At 38.8% G+C, this 26,184-nt stretch overlaps 1 protein-coding gene across 2 annotated transcripts in view; it reads right to left on the bottom strand.

Moving 5' to 3' along the window:
* Window positions 1-736: 736 nt before the first annotated feature.
* The window catches only part of LOC126252924 (fibronectin type III domain-containing protein 5-like), a 191,071-nt gene continuing 165,623 nt past the window's right edge, over window positions 737-26,184 (bottom strand). For both annotated transcript variants that reach the window (XM_049953915.1, XM_049953914.1), the window contains 2 exons: window positions 25,223-25,551; window positions 737-1,326 (listed from right to left, as the gene is read on the bottom strand). In XM_049953915.1, coding sequence (XP_049809872.1) covers window positions 1,054-1,326; window positions 25,223-25,551 — 602 coding nt within the window. In that variant the 3' untranslated portion in view covers window positions 737-1,053. The remainder of the gene's footprint in view (window positions 1,327-25,222; window positions 25,552-26,184) is intronic.

Below are 26,184 nucleotides of genomic sequence, written 5' to 3' on the forward strand. Positions count from 1 at the left end.
TTTTTAAGCTTTTGTTCAGGGTTCACTGGCTTCCTACACAGAAAAGAAAGAAAAATAGAATGAAGTGATATCTAGATGACTGTAAAGAGAGAGACAAATCCAATTTCTCTTTTAGGTTCAATATTTTCTCTTTCTGTATAATGAATCCATTATGTTTGAAGTTTAAATCTACATCTTTCCAAATTCCTTCTAACTTCTTTTTCGTTTTGGTTTTCCTTACAGATCTGATCCTAAAATACTGAAATCTGCAAATTTTATTTTTCAGTTAGGTATTGATGGGCTTCCTGCTTCTACTTTTTTGTGGCCTTACTTTCATTTTAGACGAGGTTTAACTCCACACGAAATAATAATAATAATAATACACATGTACACGCAGGTGTTCATTACAAAATTCCATGACATTAAATATGTGAACACTGAAAAACAATGATATTTATAATTTAGGTACTGGTAACTAATATATGTTAATATTTCATTGCATGTACAGAAAAATGTTTATCACATTGCAGACTATTCTCTCTTTAACATGTTGTTCACTTACACATAACAAAATGAACAAATTGCATTTGGATGACTCAAAAGAAACACAATATTTCACTAAGGATATATTGTGATATTCCAAAGGCCAGAAAGTTAACAGAAAGTATATAATGTTGATTACAAATGAGTGAGAATGAATGTAGAACAATCTGTTACAGGTTTTGGTAAGAATAATTGATATATCACCTTCTGAGTATAAAGAGTCACAAATATTTTCTTTAAAATGTAGTAATAATTAACTGCTACATACTATGAGAGTTGCAGTAGATTTATAAAAATATGTTATAATCAAAAATACACCAATTTTGGGTTTGTGCAGGCTTACTTCAATACCATTATTCAAACAGTGTCATAGCACTATCAGTAGTCACAACACTCAGGCAATTATTGCCACAGTATGCTTTTCAAATTTCAAGTCATTTATTGATAGTAAGACAAACTGGTTTATAGAGAAGCACATCACATAATTATTGGCGGCAACCCTAGAGATATTTAAAAAAAACACACTCACTGTCACAAGGTTTCATCACATTGAATGTTTTGATTGTTTTCTTGTGGAGGTGGGGCTGAAACTGAAAGTATGGGAAGTCCTTCTCGCATTCCACTCATTGGAATGTTTTCAGCACTACGTGTTCGACGCCCCATTTCTGAACGAAATGGTTGATGCTGAACAAATTCAGAATCACGTACACCAGAGCTAATAAATATAGCTGAGTTAACCCTTGGCCTTGAACGGCCAATCCATGGGTCCATATCAAAACGTTGGTGTGTTGACCAATGCAGATGCTGTAGACAGAAAGTAAATATTTAATATACATATTTCAGTGAGACTGGAATTGTCTTGTTGATAATTATTTATTTCCATTTGTTGCAATAGCCATTACATGTTAAATATTAAATTAATAAACACATCTTCTACAGGCAGACATGGCACTAGACATCACAAGTACATTTAACACACATCAATAGCAACAAACATCAACTGCTACTACACAACTATAAGACTAATCAGGCACATTGGATTTAAGCAAGCCTATTAGCATCTGACTGCAAAGCTGTGCAACACTCAGTATTGGTTCTATTTGGTGCAATTTTAAAGCACAAGAGCTATAATAACATAGTTCAAACACTTCTTGCTTAGGTGTGCCCAACAAAACAACCAGCTAACTAACAATGAAAGCTATATATTGACTCAGAAGTTTTGTAATTGCCCTTATGTTACTGGAGTGTCTCGTAGGCAAGTTTGTGATTCCTCGATGGCACTCACAGAGACTTACTGCTAGGTGTCTGCACGATGCAAGAGTGCGAAACGACATCCACAGTCTCTGGGTGGCTGAGGGCGCGGATAGTTGAAACAGTGATCCAGAACGCAGCACCCCTGACAAACACGGGCAACAAGGCTCTAGTCAACCCCCACAAAACCATGTACCTATATCTGTTTCTCTTAGATTAGGCATACAAATAAAAAGATTTGCCTTACCCTCTTACTATTTGTGTGACAGTGATGAAAAAAAAAGAATGCATCTTGTTATCATTTAAGTCTGAGTTCTGTGTTTATTTTTAATGTTTTTATATCAGTTCCTCAGCCACAGAATGTAATTTTGGCAGAGCTTCAGTTCATTGCTTCCATGATACATAGGCATTCTGCAGAGGCATGAGCTAACATCACAAAAGCTACATGGATGTGTTTGAGATATATGTCAGCTAGCTAGTGTTCATCTGACAAAGCTATGTGAAGCTCACTTCATATTGATTGTGAAATGTGAAATTGTTGTGTAAACCTGGAAGTAAATTTAGAAAAATGCCTAAGGTTTTTTTTACCAGCCTTAAGTGTATGCCACATTTCACTATCAATTGAAATATCTAAGAGTAGCTTTGACAATGCTTGAATGTTGCTATCTGGCAGTAAAGACAACACATAATATGAAGTGAGTTTATAGGCAGTAACAAAGTAGCTGCTTGATGTGGAATTCGCCTAAAAAGTGATGACAATATATGACAGCAACAATTTAGGAAGGGTTATCTACGTCAGCTTAAAGGACAACAGTAAATGCCTTCTAAATCAGATTTGAAACTGACTTTTACATTTTCTCACCCCTTGATTCCTTATAACTGTTCAGTCATTTTCATCTTGTCTACTCCTGTCTACTTCACTTTATTTGGACAGTTACTCCCTGGAATCCGTTTGTACTGCTAGAACATGCAATATTACTATGCAAGACTTTTTTTTTAATCTGGTCAGTATTAGGATAAATTATTTCAACAGAAGAACAATTATTAACTGCTAATAAGACATGTTTTATTCTAGTTCCTGTTTAACAGTGAATTAAAAAAGTTAATTAGCTTATTAAAAATATTTTCAACAACAGCAGAAGCATAGCATTATGTTTTTTTCTTAGTGTATCATGATAGTGTCAATAGTATATTGATGTTATTTCAGACAAAAGTTATTGTATACATAGTTAGTGGCACCAAATCATGTTTTACAAATTCAATTCACTGTTTATATAGATATTGTGACTTAGAATATAGTTTATGTTTTCTAATGGAAATTAATGCATAATTATGATAATCCGTAACACAGTTTCTCATGTAAAGAACATAAATTGCAGTTACCAATGAGAAAATAGGTTTAAAGGATTCTGTGTCTTTTTCAGAGCTATTATCTCTATTCATTCTGGGTTTACCATTACTTTATTTCTGTTACTGGCTGCCCGCCCTTCAAATTACCCTCCCCCCCTCGTCCCCCTCCCCACAATGAAGAGGGCTGAAAAGTTGTGTGTTCTACGTCTGTGAGTCATGGAGATTTTGTTCCAAGTGCTTCAACTATTTATGTGTTGTGCTTCTGAGGCAGAGACATGTAACCAGCCTGCACTATGCCTAGACCATATTGGGTGTAGACTTGCTGATTTCCCAGGTCAATTAATGCTTGTGGGACACCTCGATATGAGATGTTACAGCTTATTTTCACATTGTATAAGCTAGCACATTACCCATTACACTCCAGAAGATGTTGAAGACCTGTTAACATTGTTCATAAAATGTCTCAACAGGAGAAGAGGGGGATGTTGTAATTTATTAAGTTTTTACAGTTTGTCTGAATGATGATTTGCCCCCAGTTTGTAGCCAAGCAGACAACTGCATTTTGTGCACAAAGTGGAATCTTCCACTGGCTGGAAAACCAAGAACAAGCAGTCAGAGATGTTATTGTTTTCTGATCCTGCATGTCAATGTCTCCCACTTCTTTTTCCCCTTTCAGTGCCCTTCTTTTTTTTTTCACATCCGTCCCATAACCTTTTCATTGCAGAACAAAAATTATTATTCACACATTTTAGTTTTTCTTGTCTATATTTAACTATTTAAAAAGGAAAATCAAACAATTGAAAATGAAGAGGGTAGACTGTTACTCACAACATAGATGAAGTATTGAGTGGCAGACAGGCACACTGGGAAAGACTGCTAGATATTATTCAGTCATCAGACTTAATCCTTTGTCAAATTTAGACAAAAAAAATTGACCCTAATTCACATATGCACAACTCACATACACTTGGCTACTGTATTCTCTGAGGCCAGTCAGGCTTTAGCACTTGGAGACAACAGTGGCCAAGTGTACATGAGTTGTGCATGTATTAATATGTATGAGTTTTATTTTATCCATGTCTGTCGAAAGATTAAGTCAGAGAGATTAATAATATATAGTAGTCTTTTTCAGTGCACCTGTCTGTCAGTCAACACTCCTCTATGTGATGAGTAGCAATTTATTCTTTTCATATTATTTTTAAGAAAGAAAACAATGGAAAATTCAGTACGGAATAATGACAATATTATGAAAAGGAAAGATTGCTATCACCATATAGTGGAGCTGCTGGGTCACAGCTAGGCACAACAAAAAGACTGCTAAGCATATAAGCTTTTGGCCAAAAGGCTTGCTTCTGAATTAGATGAAGTACACTCACATATCCACGCAAATGCAGCACACATGACCACTGTCACTGGCCTGAGTGTGGCCTCAGCAGCCAGAGACAGTGATCATGTCTGTATAAGTTGTGTTTGCGTGAATGCGTGTGTGTGTTGTCTAATTCAGAAGAAGGCTTTCTGGGTGAAAACTTACTTGTTTAGCAGTCTTTTTGTTGTGCCTGTCTGCGACTCAACATCTTCACTGTATGGTGAGTAGCGATCTGTCCTTCTAATAATATTGTCACTATGAAAGAAGGAAAGATTAGGGCTTGATGTTCTGTCAACAATGAGATTATTAGAGACAGAGTATGAAATTAAACATGAAGCATATTAGAAAGGAAACTGGTTCTGTCATTCTCAAAGGAACCATCCTGACATCTGTCCAAAGCTATTTAAGTGTACCATAGGAAATCTATATCGGTATGGTTGGTCAGGGATTTAAACGATGGTAATGCAAATGTAAATGTAATGTCATAGTCACTTACGTAATTAAAATGGTACTGAATTATGCACCACCTCAACAGGTAAAATCACTAAAATGTTAATGCACTGGCAATGAACTCAAGAGGTGGCTGTCACAAATCCTACTGATCACAGAAAATGGCCACTTCCAAAGCTATCAGTGACTGGAGGGGTTGTAGCATAAAGTTTCTGACCACTAATCTATTCACAATGTTCTGCGTTGATCTCATTGTATCAGCAAGGGGGCACATGTAATACCTCAGGTGATGATACATTTGTTGGTGGGGAAAGCTGAGCTTGATGGCCTCCTTTGTGTTAGTAGAGTGACAGAGAACCTTTTCTCACATGGGGCTCCCTCCCCCTCTTAGTTTCATTCTATATTCATCCATCAAACAAACACTAATCTATGTTATCAATGTAGCAACTATACAAGTCAGAGATTGGCAGTGGTAAGTGCCTCCACCACAGGTGCAGTGAGAGAATCTCATGTTGTCTCCAATGATCAGTGTTCCTCTTACTTCTCGTATTAACAATTGATGACTGTTTTATTTGAATTAGGTATGTTCTTCAGGAAGATATGTTCAGCTTGCTTAAATGGACAGAATGAGTTGAGGGCTGGACTCTGTGTGCATTCCATAAGTTTCTTGCAGTAGTCGTATCTCAGAGGCCAAAAATGATGAAATATGTAATAGCAGTTAAGTAATTTAGGATCAGAGGTAACCATTTTTTGTTTGGTGAGTAATTAGCTTTACTTGTAATTATTTACATTCTGTCACAACTTTTCATTACCATGTTTCAATAGCCATTAAATTGGGAATTACAGAGCAAATAAGGAGACAGGATAGAACATCAACAAAAATTGAAGGTAATGATGAAGGAACTGTAAAGGGGACAGAGATTAATGGAGGCTCAGGCCATGGGGATTGTCGGATCATAAAATGTGCTTCAAAATGGTTTCAATCTATACTGCTGAGAGGAACTGATATTTAGAGGGGTAAGAGAGCATGATTAACAAGATTGCTATTGTACTCAACTGAGGAATGTAGTTTCTCTTAAGCGTGGTTTAACTATGGCACTGGAATATGCATTATTGTTTGGTGGCCTTTCTCATGTCCAACTACACTCATCCCTACAATATGTGACTGAGGGAACTGTACCACCATGATTTTTCTCTCCTACTGTTTAACCTACAAATAATGGGCAGATAGAGCAACTGTCACTGCGTCTCTGTATGAAATCATTTTCTCTGATTTCACTATCATGCTCATTTCCTGAGATGTGTGTTGGAGGAATTAAAATTCTGTTTCACTCTTCTTGGATTATGTACTTTCAAAATTTTATTATTAAGTCGCTTCTTTTATAGCTTCTGCCATTTGACATTCATCTCCATAACACTCTGATGAAACAAACCCATGGTGAGTCATATGGCTCCTTCTTGGACCTTGACTATCTCCTTTACTAATCCTGTCCAAGGTTCCAGACTAATTACGAGTATTTAAAAATCAGCCAAGCAAGTATTCACAAACAATCTTTTTTACCTTAACTTCTGCCATAAAAATACTTCTTGAAATATTATAGTTTGAATGTTTCTAGTGATTGATCACAGATGATATGATCAAACAATAATGGATCGTGACAAAATGCAGTGGTGCGTTGAGTGAACCCAACAGCACCAGACGAAAATTTGTGCCAGACCAGGAGTTGAACTGACATTTCCTGCTGTATGAAAGCAGTCACCTTAACTGCCTTGACTATAAAAGCAGGTTGTCCACCCAATACAAATCTCCATACGCTGCACACTACAGTGTAGCACCCCTATCCATTGATCCCCTTGCTCGCAGCCTAACTTCATTCCTGCAAGGGCTCGGATACTGTTATGCATCATCACTGTAATATCATAATGCCACCAAGCATACATATATGTTATGTATGGATGTTTCCAAAAATAATTAAGTGCAGTAAATTTAATCTTTTTTGCAATGAAAGACAACTTGCAGTACCTGCATCAAGCATCAGCCCCTTGCAAGTCTCTCTGCAATCTGCTAACTTTTTTTGCGAAGTGACTTCCCTACCCTGATGAGTCAAAACAATATGCCCAATGCTCACCACAAGATTGAATGCCCCCTGTTAGGAAAGCAGGAGAGATTTGTGCCATTTTCCATTGCTTTGGAGTAGACACTTATGATTTGAAATATTATAATCTCTGTCTACAGGCACTGCGGTTACATGACATGGTAAATAAAGTATATCAGTGAAACAAAGACCTGTTTGGAATTATTCTAGCTATGACATGGGCTGGAACAGAGGAAACCTACTGACACACGTGGCTTTTGGAAGTTGTATCAGTGCTATTATGATGCTATAAAAAAACGTGGCAGTCACAGGCTGTGTAGTCACTAGTTCCTCACGTTATATGTTCTGATGTATATCTTATCATCAGATTAATCTGAAAAAATCAGTCAAGAACCACAAATAATACATATGAGGGTGGTTTTGACAAGTTTTCAGAATGGAATAGAAAAAGTACTTACATCACTGAAACTTTTTTAATTTTTGAATGTAGTCTCCTTGTAGATTAATGCACTTGGTCCAATGATGTTCCACTACCTTGATCCCATCTTGAAAATGAGTTTCCTCCAGGCCTGCATAATAGTTGTTGACTCCAGCTATCAATTCTTCGTTTGAAGAGAATCTTCGTCCACCAAGAAAAATTTTCAGTTTTGGAAAGAAATGTGGCAACAATCGTACCTTAGTTTGTGTAATTTTGCCATGGCGACAACACACGCTCAAGAGTCACAGCACCCATCTTGTAGATAATTTTTTCATTTCTAATTCTTCAGTTAAAATGTGATATATCCTTTCAGATGACATCTGGCAAGCATGAGCAATTTAGTGCACTTTCAATTGGTGATCCTCCATGACCATTTCGTGCACTTTTGCAATGATTTCTGGAGTAGTGACACATCTTGGCCGACCACTGTACGAGTCATCATCTAAGCTCTCCTGAACAAATTTAAATTCATTTGTCCACTTGGCAACAGTTGAATATGAAGAAGCAGAGTCCCCCAGTGTAGTCTGGAAATTGGCATCAATGTCCTTTGCTTTCATACCTTTCTTTATGAAGTACTAAATCACTGCTCGAATCTCGATTTTTTCCATCTTCACAAATCATTATGCGGAAACAACAACAGAACCATGTCACTGCCACAGCTCTCTTCAAAGAACACTGACATGGCACATGTTTACAGGCAACAGTCCAATGACTATCACGTGAACACTTCATTGCGCTGGTGCTGACCTCTCATGGTGATTCCAAGAACTTTTCAAACTACCCTCATAGTACATAACAGTAGTTACTGACCACTAAAAACAGACAGGAAATATACCAATGTTCAATGCGAAAACATACAGAGGTTTGGGCGAATGCACCATTCATAGGTATGAAGTCATTTATCTTATCCATAAGACAATGCACAGCTGGATCATTATGGCAGTTGTGCCATTCAGGAAGATAACTAGGTCACCAGGTGGCACTACTGGTGAGCGTTAACATTTAAGACTTAAATACAATTATTATAATCCCATGTAAACAATGAAGATATGACCCGTAGTTTGTGTATAATTAAAAAAGAAATATACATCATATAACATAACAACTCTATTACACACAAAATCAAATTTCATATTGTAAGGGAGGGGAGCCATTACAGGAGGACCAGGTAAAGGCAGAAGGGACCAATCTATGGGTCAGCATGGTAAATAAACCTTTTATTACAAAACACTTATGATTAAAGTAGATGTATTAAAACAACACACCTACATTAACTGCCTCTATACACCAGGCAAAAGAAATATGTTTTTCTTTTTCAATACACTGTTAGCCAAGTAACCTAAACTTACAAAACATTGAACGAAGTTAAAAAATGACAGAAATAAAATAAAACCTAAAGGTGGTAACATATGTAAGTTCAATTTCAGAAACGTGACCATGATTTCATGTACAGGAAGTAACCCCATAGCATAAAGACCATTGATTTAAATAATTACATAAAAATAATACCACATAGGCTTCATAGGCAACGTTGGTCAATAGTGGAAAATAACAACATTAAAATGAAATGAGTTATTGTATGGCATACAATAGCAATGTCATAAAATGAATGATACATTAATAAATTTATTTTAATCATATGTGTTTTGTTATAAAACGTTTATTTTATTTGCACTGACCTATGGATTGGTCCCTTCTGCCTTTACCTGGTCCTCCCTTATTGGCTCCCCTCCCCTACAACTTGAGATTTAATTAGTGTCTAATATGGTCATTATTTTACAGTGCTTGATATGATGTATATTTGCTTTGTAATTATACAAGCCCTCTGGATTGCTTCTTTGCCATTTTCATGGGATTATAATGGTCATATTTAAGTCTCAAATATTAATGCTCACCATTACTACCACTGGTGGCATAGTTGTCTTCCTGAATCGTGCAACTACTGTAATGGTTCAGTTTTACATTGTCTTACAGATAAAATTGATGACTCCATACCCATGTACAACTTGTTGACCGAAACCTTGGTATGTTTTCACATTTCACTTGGATATATTTCCTGTTTCTTTTCAGATGTCAGTAACTACTGTTATGCACTACGTATGATTTGTGGTTCTTTATGGATTTTTTTCAGATTAATCTGATGATGTATAAACTGATACACGTAATAAAGAAAGCGCTCACTACAAAACTCATGACTTCCATTTGTTTTTTATAGTGTCTGTAATAGCACTGATGCAACCTTCAATTTATGTAAAAATGGGTGAGTACTTCTTACTTGACTTCACATATCACTTGTCATAAGTGATTTTTGACAAAGGGCAGATTGTTATGGCCCAATGTCTGTGAATGAGCATCTCAAAAATGGTGAAGTTGGTTGGCTCTTCAGAGGTACTGTCCTTAACCCTATGGAAGATGGCTGAATGACTCTGAAACAATGAGTAGGTGACAAAATGTTGGATTTCCATGCTTCATTGCATGAAACATGGAGATTGGAGACTTGCCTGCTGTGTAAAGTAGTATAGGCTGCAATATGTTTGCAGATCTGATGACTAAAAATCCTCTGCCATGCACTTCACAATGATTGGTTGGTTGGTTAGTTGATTTGGGGGAGGGGACCAAACAGTGAGGTCATTGGTCCCATGAGATTAGGAAAAGATGTGGAAGGAAGTCGGTTGTGCCCTTTCAAAGAAACCATCCTGGCGTTTGCCTGAAGTGACCTAGGGAAATCACAGAAAACCTAAATCAGGATGGCCAGATGCAGGTATGAACCATCATCCTCCTGAATGTGAGTCTAGCCTGCTAACCACTCCACCACTTCAGTTGCTCTCACAGTGGTTGGCAGAGTATGGATGTAGATGTATATGTAGATAGTCTAGTCTATTCTAAGTACAATGCTGGTACAGGTGCTAGTGTTTTGGGGCATACCATTTAGCACACATTGCTGAACAAGGGTCTCTGCAGCAGATACCACTTGCATATTCCAGTGTTGACCCAACTACGTTATTCAGACCGAACCGTAAATCAGTGAGAATGTGTCATCCGGCCATGTAAATCATTATTCTTGTTACTGTAGGTCCTGGTTGCTTCTTGATATACAATCATCCAGGCTAATGGCAGCTCAAAACATGCACTGTGCCACATGTACAGGTTGGTGGGTGCCGTATTATGCTATGAGAGATTTTCATCTAGGCTTCCATGGGACCTGCGGTAGTGGTCAAAGGCACCATGAGACAGTTGTAGACCTGGACCACTTGTATTCCTTCATATTCGATGTCTTCCACAACAATGATGGCATATCACAGTACGATAACTGTCCACGTCAGAAGGCCAGAATAATGCTACAGCCGTTTTTGGGTGCAGGACGGTACACATATAGAGTGGTTCTAATTGTACTTTCGTTACTTTAGTTAGTGTAGATGGAAAACTATTTACTATATGGATACCCAACTTCATACAACTGATATTCAGACTGTGAACTGCACAATTTGTGTTGTTAGTAGTGTTAGTGACATGATCTCCCATTATGCACCAGTTCTGGTATGAGAACGTAGGGTTGAAACACAAGCATCAGTGTACATTACAGTTTCAGACAGTCAGCATGGGTCTGGATAATGTGCTGCTGCTCTTCACAAGTATTGATGCATAAAGGAATCTAAAGATGTCATCTTTCTGCACCAAGTTAAAAAACATGTTTTGAAGTTTGAATCAACTGGTGATTTCGCAATTGCTCCTGAGAGAGATGCTGACAGCTAATTGCATCAAAAATTGTTGAAGAAGTTAGCATTGTCATGGCTAAGTATGCTGGATACATTGTGTGATCTTCAAGCAGTGTGCAAGCTGTGTCATAACAGCAAAATTTTCCATAGTTTGCCATTTGGAAAGTGCTGCGAACGATTGTGAAATGGTATCTCTAGTGTGGTTCCAGGCTGTCGTGGATGCAGATGGTCATCACATTGAGCAATTTGTGTAACTTGGAGTGTAAATGTGGCACACAATTAATAAATTTTACCCTCTCGCGTGGAACTTAAACTGTGATTCCTTCTATCTGCATGTCCTTACGAAAGTTTCCACAAAATTACATTGTCCTACAACCACTTGTTTTTCACGGGGGTCTTCTCAGGTAGTGAAAGTTTAATTACAACCACCCTGTATGTTGATGTCTTTGCTACCAAATTCATCTAATCTGAACCCAAGATAATATATATGGGATGCTATCAGGTGCTAGCCCTGTGTCTACAAAATTCTGGCACATAGATTGAGATTTTTCACTCTGCTGATATGAAACTTCCTGGTGGCTTAAAACTATGTGCCGCACCAAGACTCAAACTCGGGACCTTTGCCTTTCATGGGCAAGTGCTCTACTGTCTGAGCTACCCAGGCATGACTCACGCCCCATCCTCACAGCTTTACTTCTGACAGTATCTCATCTCTTACCTTCCAAACTTCACTGAAGCTCTCCTGCAAACCTTGCAGAACTAGCATTGCTGGAAGAAAAGGATATTGCAGAGACATGGCTTAGCCACAGCCTGGGGGATGTTTCCAGAATGAGATTTTCACTCTGCAGCAGAGTGTGTGCTGATATGAAACTTCCTGGCAGATTAAAACTGAATGTCAGACTGAGACTTGAACTTGGGACCTTTGCCTTTCTCCTCGCAGGAGAGTTTCCGTGAAGTTTGGAAGGTAGAAGTTCAAGTCTCAGTCCGGTACACAGTTTTAATCTGCCAGGAAGTTTAAACTGGCACATAGTTTATGGTTGTTGGGCAATCCTTGCATAGACATGAAGTGCCATGTATGTCTAGTAATCTGCCAAGGATGCGTTGAATCAATGTTCCAAAACTCGAACTGCACACTATTAAGTAAGTGGTTATAGTGTTTTGACATATTGATGTACATACTCATAAAAGTATCCATTCAACTCCTATCCTCTGTTGACTAACTGCAGTTGATTTTCTAATTCAAATTGGGACCAACACTATTAAGCAGGTGGTTATAATGTTTTGGCTTATCAACATATATATTCATACAAGTATCCATTCAAGACCTGTCCTTTGCTGACTAAGTGTAGTTGATTTTCTAGTCCATGATCATCTATCTCTATATCTGCCATTTTTGTGATGATTGAAAGGAGGAACTGTATTATGGGAGACTGTAGTTAATCAATTTTGGAAGAATGAATTCATTGTTTTGGCATTTTATATGTTATCTTCCATTTTGGTGTCAGTATGACCACTGAGCAGAGTCTCTAGAAATCACACATAAAACAGTTACTGACCATTTCCCTGACAGTCACTGCTTGTCAGCTCTGAAACTTAGCTGAGGGTACATCGCTGCACTCTTGCACCTCACAATCACAATTACGTTGATCTGAATATAGTTAAAAGATATGTTCACATCGCAATCTACCTCAGGCAACTGGGAAACTTGTAAACTGAAATAAGCCTAATATACTGTAATATAACCCTGCAATTACGTATCATCTCAACTGATTATGAGCAAAGATCATGCAAATTCAACAGTATTCTAAAAGGGACAATGAACCATAATACGAGAGTTATAATGGTACATGCTATACTAATGTGTCCAGATCCTTCTTTCTACATGCACATTAATCTCAGAGGAAACTGCTTTCATTGTTGTGGGTCATAAATCTACTAATATTCTTAATGAGACTGAGTAATAACCTAGAAGTACAGAGAAACTACATTAAAACAGCATAGCTGCAATCAGTCATAAATATAGCCTTAACTACAAACATACCACTGCTAGTGCTACTTTACTGAGGGCAGTGTGGAGAAGACTAGACTAAACTAAAATAAGTATAAAAAAATTAGATGTTCAGTAAATAAGATGAAGAAGTAGTAGGGTCGTATCTCAATGAGGAACTTGAAACTTTTAGCTCAGGACAGGAGCATGTAGAGGCTCAAGTTTAGAAAAATAGTTGGCCACACACTGGACACTCTAGGTTGGAATATTAACAATATTAGGAAAAGGGTAGACTGCGTCATCATGAAGAGGACACATTGAATTGTAGGCAGGCACAACAAAAGGACTGTGACACATTTAGCTTTTGGCCAAAGCCTTCCACAGAATAGAAAAGTCACAACACATTCACACAAGCAAGCACACCTCATGTACACGGGACTGCAATCTCTGGCAGCTTGGACCAGAATTGAATTGTCAGGCTGTGAGGTAATCTGGAGTGGGGCAGGGAAGAGGCTGGGAGAGCATGGTACAAAAGGAGAGGGGTGGGGGGGGGGGGAGGGAGAGAAGGGAACTGTCTGGCAGAGCATGGAGGGACTAGATGGACTCATGACAAAACTGACAGGTACAGGGTCAGGAGACAGTGGAGCAGGGAGGTGGGGAGGGGGAAGCAGAAGAGGAGAGGAGCAGGGAAGAGCAAACATGGCCGGGTGTGATAGCAGAGGGTAGCACACAGTGACGGTGAGGGGATGTGAATAGGAAGGTGGTGATGGGACAGAGGGGGTGGAAAATGTTAGTGTGAAGGATGTGTGGATGGTAGGTTCACTGTAGCTTGAACCGGGATAGTTTTGGGAGCAAAGAACATGTTGTAGGCCTAACTCCTGTTTGTACAGCTCAGCAAAGCTGGTGATGGAGGGGAGAATCCGGATGGCCTGGATCGCAAAGAAGCCTTTGAAGTCAAACATATCATGTTCAGGTGCATGTTGTGCCAAAGGGTGGTCTACCATGCTCAAGGGGCACAGTTTGGCAGTGGCCATTTATCTTGGTGGACAGCTGGTTGATAGTCATATCAACATAAATAGCTGTGAAATGATTGCAGCAGATCTGGTGTATGACATAGCTACATTCACGGGTGGCCTACCCTCTGATGGGGTAGGATAAGCTTGTGAACAGGACTGCAATAGGAAGTGGTGGGAGAGTGGATTGGGCAGGTCTCGCATCTGTATCTTCCACAGGGATATGATCCCTGTGCCAAGGGGTTGGGATTGGAAGTGGCATAGGTATGGACTGGGATGCTATCGATGTTGGCTGTGTGATGGAACATCAGTTTAGGAAGGGTGGTAAGGAAATTTGGATAGGAAACTGCTCATTTCAGTGCCTGATGATACGTAATCAAAGCCCTGGTGAAGGATGTAATTCACTTATTCTAGTTCAGGGTGATATTGGATGGTTAAGGGACTGCTCCTTTGCAGCTGGTTCCTAGGGGCGTTCGGAGAATTGGATGTGTATGGGGAAGTATCATGGGAGATTTGTTTGTGGACTACATCTGGGGGATAGTATCTGTCTTTGAAGGCCTTGGTGAGACCTTGAGCATACTGGGCAAGGGACTTCTTGTCACTGCAGATACTCCGTCCCTGGGTTTTAAGACTGAATGTGAGGGATTTTTTGGTGTGGAAGGGATGGCAGCTGTTGAAAAGCAGCTACTGTTGGTGGTTGGTGGATTTAATGTGGACAGAGGTGTGGATGAGCCATCAGAGAGGAGGAGGTCAACATTCAGGAAGGTGGCAAGCTATGTTGAGAAGGACCAGGTGAAGCGAATTGGAGTGACGGTTTTATGATTTTCAAGGAATTAAGGTACGATGTCTTGGCCCTGAATCCAGATCATAACGATATCATCAATAAACCTGTACCAGACCAGGGTTTTGGAATTTTGGGAAGCTATGAATGTTTCCTCTAGATAACCACAAACAGGTTGGTATTGGAGTGTGCCATATGGGTGCCCATGGTTAGGCACCAAATTTGTTTGTACAGCTTACCTTCAAAGGAGAAGTAGTTGTGTTTTAGGATAAACCTAGTAACATGTATGAGGGCTGAGATAGTATGTTTAGAGTCTGAAGGATGCTTGGAAAGGTAGTGTTCAATAGCTGCAAGTCCATGGGCATGAGGGATGTTAGTGTATAGGGAATTTCAGTCAACAGTAATCCAGGAGGTAAAGGGTGGGAATGGTGGAGAGTCAGTGAAGGAAGTGGTTGGTATCTTTGACATGGAAGGGTAGATTTCAGGCAATTGGTTGGATGCGTTGCTCAAAGAGGGCCGAAATTCGTTCACGGCTACACAATAACCAGCTACAATTTTTCTTTCATGACTCTTGGGTTCGTTTTTGTATGTTCATCCTTGTGACTAATGGTTTTTGGGACTTTGTTCACTTATGTAATAAAACAAAACACCTGCATCCTTTGTTTTGATGTTATTTTATTGTATGGCAACCAGTTGTGGTCTTTGATCTTCTGGGTCTTAACTGACACTGAGTCTGTGAACTCTTATCATTGGTAGTTGATGGTTGCAGACATGATTTTGCTGTTACAGTATTCGACAGAAGCCAGTTCATAGGTGTTGGCCACTGATGGGATCATGTATATGATTGGAGTTCAACCACTCAGCGCCAGCTGAGGCCTGAAGACAGCGTATTGAGGCACCGAAACTGGTTGCCATATAATAAAATAATGTAAAAAGAATGACTGCAGGTGTTTCAGTTTATTATGTGTTGGGTTTGTGGATTTTGGGGAGCATGTAGAAGGTGAATGCACAGAGTGTCATGGGGATGAAGAGGGGAATGGATTCAGGGGAGAGGTTCCAGCAAGGGTCTAAGGCTTTAGGCAGTGATGGGAGCACTCTGGCAGAGTTTATAGTTGGAGGAGTCAGGTAACTGCCAGAGACATTCAACTTTGTTATGAATCACAGTGACTACATGGTGGAAGGCCTCTGTCAATTATGTGACTCCTTCATCTATAGACTCTGCCAGATTGATCTAATCCGAGGAGTCCAATATGACTTAAAGCCTTAGGCCCTTCACAGAACCTCTCCCCTGAATCCATCTCCCTCCTCACCCCTACCACACACCACACACCCAACTTCTATATGCTCCCCAAAATCTACAAACCCAACACTCCTGGAGGCCCCGTTGTGGCTGGTAATTGTGCCCCCACTGAAGGAATTTCAGCCCTCGCTGACCAACACCTACAACTAATTGCCCATAATCTATCCTCCCATGTCAAAAATACCAACCACTTCTTCCACCAACTCTCCACCATCCCCACCCCTCTACCAGCTGGATCCCTATGCCCCACGCATCTTAGTAACTTTATCCTAAACTACAACTACTTCTCCTCTGTAGGGAAGGTATACAAAGAATTCTGTGGCACAGCCATGGGTACATGAATGACACCCTCCTATGCTAACCTGTTCATTGGTCATCTAGAGGAAACTTTCCGAGCCTCCCAAAACCCCAAACCCCTTGCCTGGTTCAGGTTCATTCATGATATCTTCATGATTTGAACTCAGGGACAAGACAATGTATCTTCATTCCCTGACAACCTCAAGACCTTCTCTTCCATTCACTTCACCTGGTCCTCCCCAACACAGTGTTCCACCTTCCTGGATGTTGACCTCCTGTTCTCTAATGGCTTATCCACACCTCTGTCCACATTAAACCCACCAACCACCAACAGTACCTGTTTTTCAACAGCTACCATTCCTTCCACACCAAAAAATCCCTACCATACAGCCTGACCACCCAGTGATGGCTCATCTTCTGTGACAAGAACTCCATTGCCTAATATGCATAAGATTTCACCAATACCTTCACAGACAGGTAATATACCCCAGACGTAGTCTGCAAACAGATCTCCTGAGCCCTTTCCCTCATACCTCCAATCCACCCACCTCCCACTTTGTCACCCAACGCCACACTGGACTGGAACAACAGAACCACACCCTTTTCCAGGGCTTTAGTTACCCACCATCATGACCTGAAATGAGGGACATCCTAGTCACGATTCTTTCTACCCTTTCTAAAGTGATGTTCTGTCACCCACTCAGCCTCTACAACATCCTAGTCCTTCCCTATGCCATTTCCAGTCTCAAGTCCTTGCCACAGGGATCATACCCTTGTGAAAGATTCAGGTGCAAGACCTCCCAATCCACCCACCCAGCACCTCCTATTCCAGTCCTCTTACAGGCTTATCATACCCCAGCAGAGACTGGGCCACCTGTGAAAGTAGCCATGTCATATACCAGTTCTGCTGCAATCACTGCAAAGATTTTTATATTGGTATGACTACCAATCAGCTGTCCACCAGGATGAATGGCCACTGTCAAACTCTGCCTAAGAGCTTGGTATACCACACTGTGGCACAACAAGGAGCTAAACATAACATGTTTGATTTCAACGGCTGCTTTGCAACCTGGGTGATCTGGATCCTCCCCTGCACAACAAGCTTTTCTGAACTTAGAAGGTGGGAAATAGCCACACAACACATTCTCCACTTCCAAAATTATTCCGGCCTCAATGTACGGTCAACTAATGTCCCCACACCCTCGGTGCAACAGTTCCCGCTCTCTGTGTGCTATCACCTGCTCCCTATTCATGTCCCCTCACCCTCATTGAGTGTTACTCTCTGCAATTTTAACCACCAGTCTTTTCCCTTCGCTGTTCCTCTCCTTTTCTGGTGCCCCCCCCCCCCCCCCCCCACCTCTCAGTTCCCACAGTCTCACAACACTGCATCTGGCAGTCTTACATCTCAATCTAGTCCCTGCATGCATCATCAGACATACTCTTCTCCCCTCCTCCCCCTCCACTCCACTCCCCATATCCTGATATCCCTCCCCCCTCCCTGCCCCTCTCCAGACTGCCACACAATGTGACAGCTGCATTCCAGTCTGAGCTGCCAGAGATGATGGACATGTGTGTGCGAGTTGTGCTTACTTGTGTGAATGTGTGTGTGTGTGTTTTATTTTTTGAAGAAGGCATTGACTAAAAGCTTAATGTGTAACAGGCTCTTCATTATGCTTGTCTGCAACTCAACGTGTCATTTTTATGATGAGTAGCGATCTCTCCCTTTCCTAATATTGTTGACCATGCACTGGATAGATATGTACCCAGCAGAACAGGTTGTGATGGGATGGACCCTGCATTGTATACAGAAACTGAAAGAAATTCCTAAAGAAACAGTAACTACTGCATAATAAATGTAAAACAAAGGATAGGGGTGTTGATAGTGAGACACTGTCAAGAGAACAATGTGTAAAGCCTTCAGTGATTACTGTAGAAGAATATTGTTGAAAGATCTTTCACAAAACCAAAAGAAATTCTGGTCATATCTAAAGGTGGTTACAGGCACCAAAACAAGTATCCACTCACTCATGGATCAGGCAGGAACTGAAACTGAAGAAGGCAAAGAAAAAGCAGAAATGCTTAACTTAATTTTCAAACATTCCTTTACAAAGGAAATCCCCGGAGTATTGATCTGATTTAATTCTCATACCATTGAAACTATGAGTGAAATTGATATTAGTGTCAATGGCATTAAGAAACAGCTGTAATTGTAAAATCTCCAGGGTCCGATGGAATCCCTGTCATATTCTATATTGAATTTGGAGCTGAATGAGCCACTCTTTTAACTATAATCTATTGAAGGTCCTCAGAACAAAAAATTGTGCACAGTAATTGGAAGAAAGCACTGGTCACAGCCACCTACAAGAAGGATAGCAGAAATGATCCACAAAGTTAGCATCTAACATTTTTAACATCCATTTGTTATAGGATCCTAGAACGTATTATGAACTCAAACTTAATGAGGTACCTGGAACAGAATGACCTCCAAACAGCATGGGTTCCAAAAACCTAATTATGTGAAACCCAGCTCCCACTTTACTCATGTGACACACTGAAAATTTTATATCAAGGCACTCAAGTAGATGCAGTATTTTTCCATTTCTGAAAAGTATTTGATTGAGTACATCTATGCTTATTATTGAAAATATGACTGTATGGCACATCAAGTGAAATTTGTGATTGGTGAAGCCTTTTTTGGTAAGGAGGATGTAGCAGTCTATCTACAATGGATTGCTATCAAAAGGTGGAGAAACAGCTTCTGGAGTGCCCTAGGTAAGTAGTTCTGATCTTTGCTATTGATGTTGTACATTAATGGCTTTGTGAACAATATTAAGAGTAACCTCATACTTTTCACAGATGATGCAGTTATCTACAATGAACTACTGTCTGAAGGAAGCCACACAACTATTCAGTCAGGTCTTGATAAGATTTCGAAGTTGTACAAAGACTGGCAACTTGCTTTAAATGTTCATAAAGGAAAATTGCACACTACACAAAATGCAAAAACAAAGTATCCTATGACTGTAATATCAATACCAACAGTTGGAATTGGTCAACTAGGTTTAATGATTTGTAGGTATATGAAATGGAACCAGTCTACAAGGGATGATGCATATGAAACACTTGTGCCACCCATCCTAGAATATTGCTCAAGTGTGCAAGGCTCATATCAAATAGGGCTAAGGGGATATTCAACAAATATAGAGAACACAACATGAATGGTCACAGGTTTGTACGACCCACGGGCCAGTGTCATGAAGATGCTGAAAGGACTGTACTAGCAGATGCTGGAGGACAGACACTAACTATCCCACAAAAATTACTTAAAAAGTTTCTAGAACCAACGTTAAGTGATGAATCTAGGAATAACATCACAACCCTCATGAGTCACTCCCATAAATATCATGAAGACAAGATTTTGTTAATTACAGTGTGCACAGGGGCATTTAAGCTATCATTCTGATCATGCTCAATACATGAATGGAATGGAAAAAAAGAGCTCTAATAACTGGTAAAATGGGATGTACCCTCTGCCAAGCACTTCACAATGTTCTGCAGAATATGGAAATAGGTGTAGATATAAAGAGCCTGCATAAACCACGTTTTTTATTATTGAAAGTACTGGGTGAATACTTTCAAGTGACAAGGTATCAGTTCTACTTATTTCAGATAAAAACTGATGCTTCTTGTAATGCCTTAGGCAAAATCAAAACTGTGTCCTAATTAAAATCCTTTTTCAGCTAATCTTGAGTCTCTTTATGTAAAAATGTACAGTATAAAATTTATTTACAGAGAAATTTTCTAATGATTTACCCTATTGTTCAGTCATGGGCAACAAGTATCTTAAAATCAATCCTCTTCCATATTGAGTACAAAATTATATCTTTAATTATCAACCTAATAAGAATGAGAAAGAACAATGTTTTCATACATAATTATAATTCTCATAAGATGTGACATGATATGTACCATTAAGATCATATCCAATAATTAATTTCATTTCATGGTACACATCTAATTCAGTTTAACAGTTCAGCTTCCCAGGTGTTGGCTATTAAAAATGCATTTAGAGGATTAAGCCCACTTATGCACAACACCACAGTCTTCTGGTACCAGCACCTGCACCTTTAATGGGCTAAGAAAAGTCCACAAAGAGTCTTTACAATTTTTGTAAAAATGGAGATGTTCAATATTACTGTTCATTAAGAAATTCATTTTGACTTTTCTGCACATAACCAAAAAAGAGAATTATTTCCAAAACTTATATATTTTTATTATACCTAAAGAAACATCTTATCATGAATATGGGGGGCAATTCTGTATTGAACAGGTAGCAGTTTGTGTAAGTTCATAGAATTAAACAATAATCATTCGCCAAACGGCATTATGCTGTATATGTAATTAAACTGGAAAAGTGTAGACATAAAGTAGACTGGGTGTTGTGGCATTTCTATATAGTAGGGAGGTACATTTTCCTTTTATGTATAGGTAAATCAGCTAGTGCCAACATTTCGTATGGAATCGGTAAAAGTATGTGAAACTGAAACTAATACAGGTTGCTGTACTGTAGACTGTTCTGCTGAGGTGGTGACTGTTCTTTATGCCCTCAATCAATCTCTCAGACCTGGTTTCCCTTTACACATACAAACACACACACACACACACACACACACACACACACACACACACACAATAAAACACATACGCACACATGAAAAATTCCATATTAAATACCGACTCTCCTACAAAACACTTCTGGAAGGATCAGGAATAGCTGTCTTTACCACATCAAAGGCTTAGCAGTACCATAACATTTGCTGAAATGATTTTTTGTGATGGATTCTGTTGTCTGTCCTAAGACTGAAACACAAATATTACCTGCAGCTGTTCACAGAAATTACAGGAATTAACATATCAACTGAACAATTTGGTATGTATAAGACTGTTACCATGCTTCAATGTAGTGATGTACGTAGTACAAACTCCACATAGTGTCTGTTATCATGTTGCCTGGTTGGCTTCTCTGACTTAAAAATTTACTTTTTTTGTGACAGAACCTTATAAACAGAGTTATCATCAATCCATATGATTTGCACAATGATGTCAGCTTTTTTCTGGGTGGGGGAGGAGGGGGGGGCAGATATTAGTTAATTCTTGTCAGGTATACACTTTTCATCAATAATTAAAGTTCTTCTGTCTGAACATGTCACTGTGCTTATGAGTCTTTGCCATGAAACTGAAGAGTATCAATGTGAAATTTCCAGACTTAGTCACATCTGCTAGGCTTACAGGGAACCTTCAGTGGAAAAATGCATTATTAGGAGGTTTAGCTGCACATTAAAGTGATTGAATTTTGTTTTCTTCTCTGTAGGACTTATAGTTCCAAAGCATGATGAAACTTGGTTTAAGTTATGCTATGTGCCTGAGCAGAAATCTTTTTCTGTTTTTAAAAGTGTCTCAGATGGAGAAATGTTACTGAGGACATATGATTCCTTTGGGAGTTATGTCTATATCATCTAATGGAAGCAGGAAAATCATAACAAAGCTAGACTGTATGAAAATCTAATATGAACTGATAGTCAGATTTAATGAAATGAAACTGCTTTCAATACTACAGTCTATAAAACTCTAGAAGTGAGCTGATAACAGTAGGAGACTGAAGCCGAAATAGAGATTAAAAAAAAAAAAAGAATCATACACAGAGAAAATCATGATGATAAATCTCTGGGTGTGATCTTCAGTCATTTTTCAGCTATTATTCTATTATATTGTCTGACTTCTCCATTTTTCATTTTTACTGTAAATTGAGATGTAATGTATGAATTAAAAAAAAACACCAATGAACTAAAATTAGAAGAATAAGATGAAGAATTCACAAATGAACAGTGTGGAGAGAAAACATGAAACAATAAAAATCATCTGATTCTTTCTCAGATGCTACCCGAGTTTCTATAACTGTTGTATTGTAAAGGATTACTTAGACACAACAAATTCATATGTATTGATTGTCAGAGATGAATATGAGATGCAGTCATGTGCAGCAACAGTGTTAAAATGCGTATTTCATCCACATAATGATATCAAACTCTTTTCCTAACAGCAAACATATATTGTGTGCACAAATACAGAAGTGACTGTGTGAAAAGCAGGCATTATGCTCTTGAACTCAGAAGAAAATATGATCAGAGATAGAAATTGACACCAGGAGTCAACTGATAAAGAACAAAACTATGAGCCATATCTGGTACAGCAGATGTTAATAACAACAGTTCTGCAAAAGCAAACAAATGAAGGTAAGTGTTTTCTTGTTAATGAATTACTAGTGACATGGCATCATCTGCTGAGAAGTGGACAGCAACACAAACAAGGACCTGAAGATAGTAACTGAGCTTACACACATGCGTTCGACTTTATGAAACAAACAAACACACACACACGCACACACACACACACACACGCACACACACACACACACACGAGAGAGAGAGAGAGAGAGAGAGAGAGAGAGCAATACTGACAACAACACTGCCAGGACAGTATGCATATCGGGGCTCTGAAGAGAAAAACACACATTTTTTAAGGAATAATGACATTCTGTCCATGAAAAACATGTTTGACACTTACTACACAGTTCTAGCATATTACTATGACTGAGTCTAAAAAAATTGCAAGGAATTATATAACAAGCTATTCACTAAGTTCATGTTCTTATTTATGTTCATATCTAATGCTCAGTGCTTCCACCCCAACAGGAATATGTTACTGATTTAGTTTTTTGTACAGTAGACTCGCTCTAAGAAGACTCTTGATAGCTGAAGGAAGTAACTGAATTCACGGAAGTAGAGTGACCTCGATCAGTAGTGACTGCTTTATGTTCTCTGCAGCTTTTCCCAACAGACAGTACTGTGTTCGTTCGGTCTATGTCTATGTGATCGTACAGTTAAAGATTTTTGAAATGTTGTATGATGTTGGGTTTTAAATCATCTGTTACTGATATGTGAAATGCATTAAATGAAATGTTGCCTATTAGCTAAAATGGTAGTAACTGGAAAGCAGTCAATATTGATCAACAGCAACTGATTTCTATCGATGCAGCTACTCCTGTCAGTCACTTTGCCAAGAGTTGTTTTAGAGTGTACGTATAGTATTCATCCTGAGCTTAACTCAGCTCTGTAGCCAAGACTGCTAATGCAAGCCTGTGTGGTAGTGCTGTACTTGGTGGTTGCCACTTGGACTTTTGATGGTGGAAGAAATTTTCTCTACAAGTACTTGGCCGACAAGGTTAGGAGAGATGGTGGTGTAAAGTTCCTGACCACTAGACTTTGTTCCAGTGTCCTAAAGTAACTTCCAAAACTCTCTCTGCCATATCTCATGGAATGGGGACAGATGATACTATTGATGGTGATCTTCCCATAGGACGTGGTTGTTTATCTGACAATTCCCTTGATGTTATTCAAGATGAGTAGGCTATGTGTCAGACATGGATTTCACCCTCTCTCATACAACACAAACATGACACCACACAACACACACCCATTACAGTCACTTTCACTTAACAGGCACACTTCCAAGACTCAATTCTCATACACTGACCTGTGCAGAAAGGGGACATGATGAGTGGAAGAAGAAAACTCTTTCTTATTAGGCCCCTCAGGGTCTGCCATCCAACAATGCTATACAAATCTTTCTTTCTTTTATTCCAAGCTCTTTTACTCCAAGCTCTGCCATGTGTCATTAAATGTCCAATGAGGGAAGAAAAGTTAAATTTTCACAATTTAGAAAGAAGGGACTAAGTAAAGGTTTCTTTTAGAAAGTTATGGAAGGTGACAAATATGATAAAATGACTAGAATAATGGAAAGTCTTTAGGTACAGGAAACATGAAAATATAATTGTGTTAAGGGATAAGAAGCTACAGCCAAAAAAAGTAACCTATGATGTGAAATGTTCATTTTGGGGTCAATTACAAACAGAATCAGACACAATGATCATTATGTGAATCTCAAGTTGTGAACAGACATTTTACTAACATAGCACATGCTCCTTGAAATAACAGCATCTGAGAACAGTTAGATTTAAATTCTATGTTTCTTTCTGGTTTAGATATTGGTGGGCTAACAGAAAAAAGGCACCACAATATGGGAATCTTCTGCATTGACAGTTTGTTCTTTGAGTTAAATGTTTCTTTATTGATTAGACTGACCTCCTTATAACTTGAGTTAAAAAATCTTTTTTTAATGAAATGATGAAATATTCAGATATAGGTCTACTATTGATCGACAATGTCAACATTTCTATGTAACTGTGCCACTATCATTTTATTTAAGAAGATACAAAAGATATAGGAAGTGAAAAAGAATCTTGGTAGGTCATTTTCTGGACAAACAGATCACTGATGAGTATTTTCTGTAAATATACTTTATGGCTAAAATTACTTATTTTGCATTAGACAACTGGAAAAAAACACAAAGTATACAAAGGGGAGAATCAGCAATGAAGGTGGTAATGGAAATATTCTCTTTTCTTGTATACTTATTGGACTGTTTGTATGTAGACTGTGACTTCAATACAGTGCTGGTTCCAGAAGATAGTGGGTGATAATGAGAATGGAACTCACCTGTGGACAAGCCTGGCTTGTACCATGACCTTGTGAGCAACCACTACCCACAGGAGGACCAGGAACTTTAAGCTGCTCCTTGTAGTCAGGCTGATATGGTAGAAGCATTCGAATCTTCCCCCATCGATTGAAGAAGAGTGCAATTGCTCCAGCCCAGACAACAAGTACAAGCAGAACTATTCCTACTTCTACACCTCGCACTTGTATGTATGGAGGTGTATGCATATCATCATCTGGAGGACCTCCTATTATCTCCTCCGTCTGCAGACCACCTTCAGTTACAGGCGTAGCCATGGATCCCTCTTTCTGAGGCGATGTGCGTGGTATTTCTAGAAAATATCAAACATAATTCTTCAGAAAACTTTATGCTTATTAGGAATTTGTAAAATTTTATACATGTGCTTTTACAGTTTAGAAAGCTTTTTTTTTTTTAAATCTGCAGAAAGCTAGTATGGCACAATTAAGTACTTCGTAATGCATTGTTATCAATGATTAATTCTGCCCTCATGTATTCATCTGTTCATCAATCAATCCATCAGTCCCTCCATTAATACACTAGCCCTTATCCCAGGCATCACAGAAACACTTCACATAACAATGCTTTATGCATATATAAATGAAAAAGGTCAATAAGTTTAACAAAATGATTTTTTATGATGGACTACAGTCTGGAATTCAGGAGGAAAGAATTTTATCTGAAGATGCTAATGTTCAGTAATGTGAAAAAAAAAAATCATATGTATTACGTGACTTCATCTGTTCCAGCATCCTGCAGAATATGTACTTCATCCATCCCATGGTGTACTTAACATTAGCTTTCATGAAGACATAGGACAAAAGGGAGTCTTTTTGACCTCTTTTAGACAACCTCTCTCTTCCAATGAAACATTTCTAAAACTTTGCTATTGATACTTTCTGTAAGCACTCCTGTTGATATGTCTACTATTCCCACGAAAGATGAG

This window comes from Schistocerca nitens, chromosome 4 (assembly GCF_023898315.1).
Source record: "Schistocerca nitens isolate TAMUIC-IGC-003100 chromosome 4, iqSchNite1.1, whole genome shotgun sequence".
Lineage (NCBI taxonomy): Eukaryota > Metazoa > Arthropoda > Insecta > Orthoptera > Acrididae > Schistocerca > Schistocerca nitens.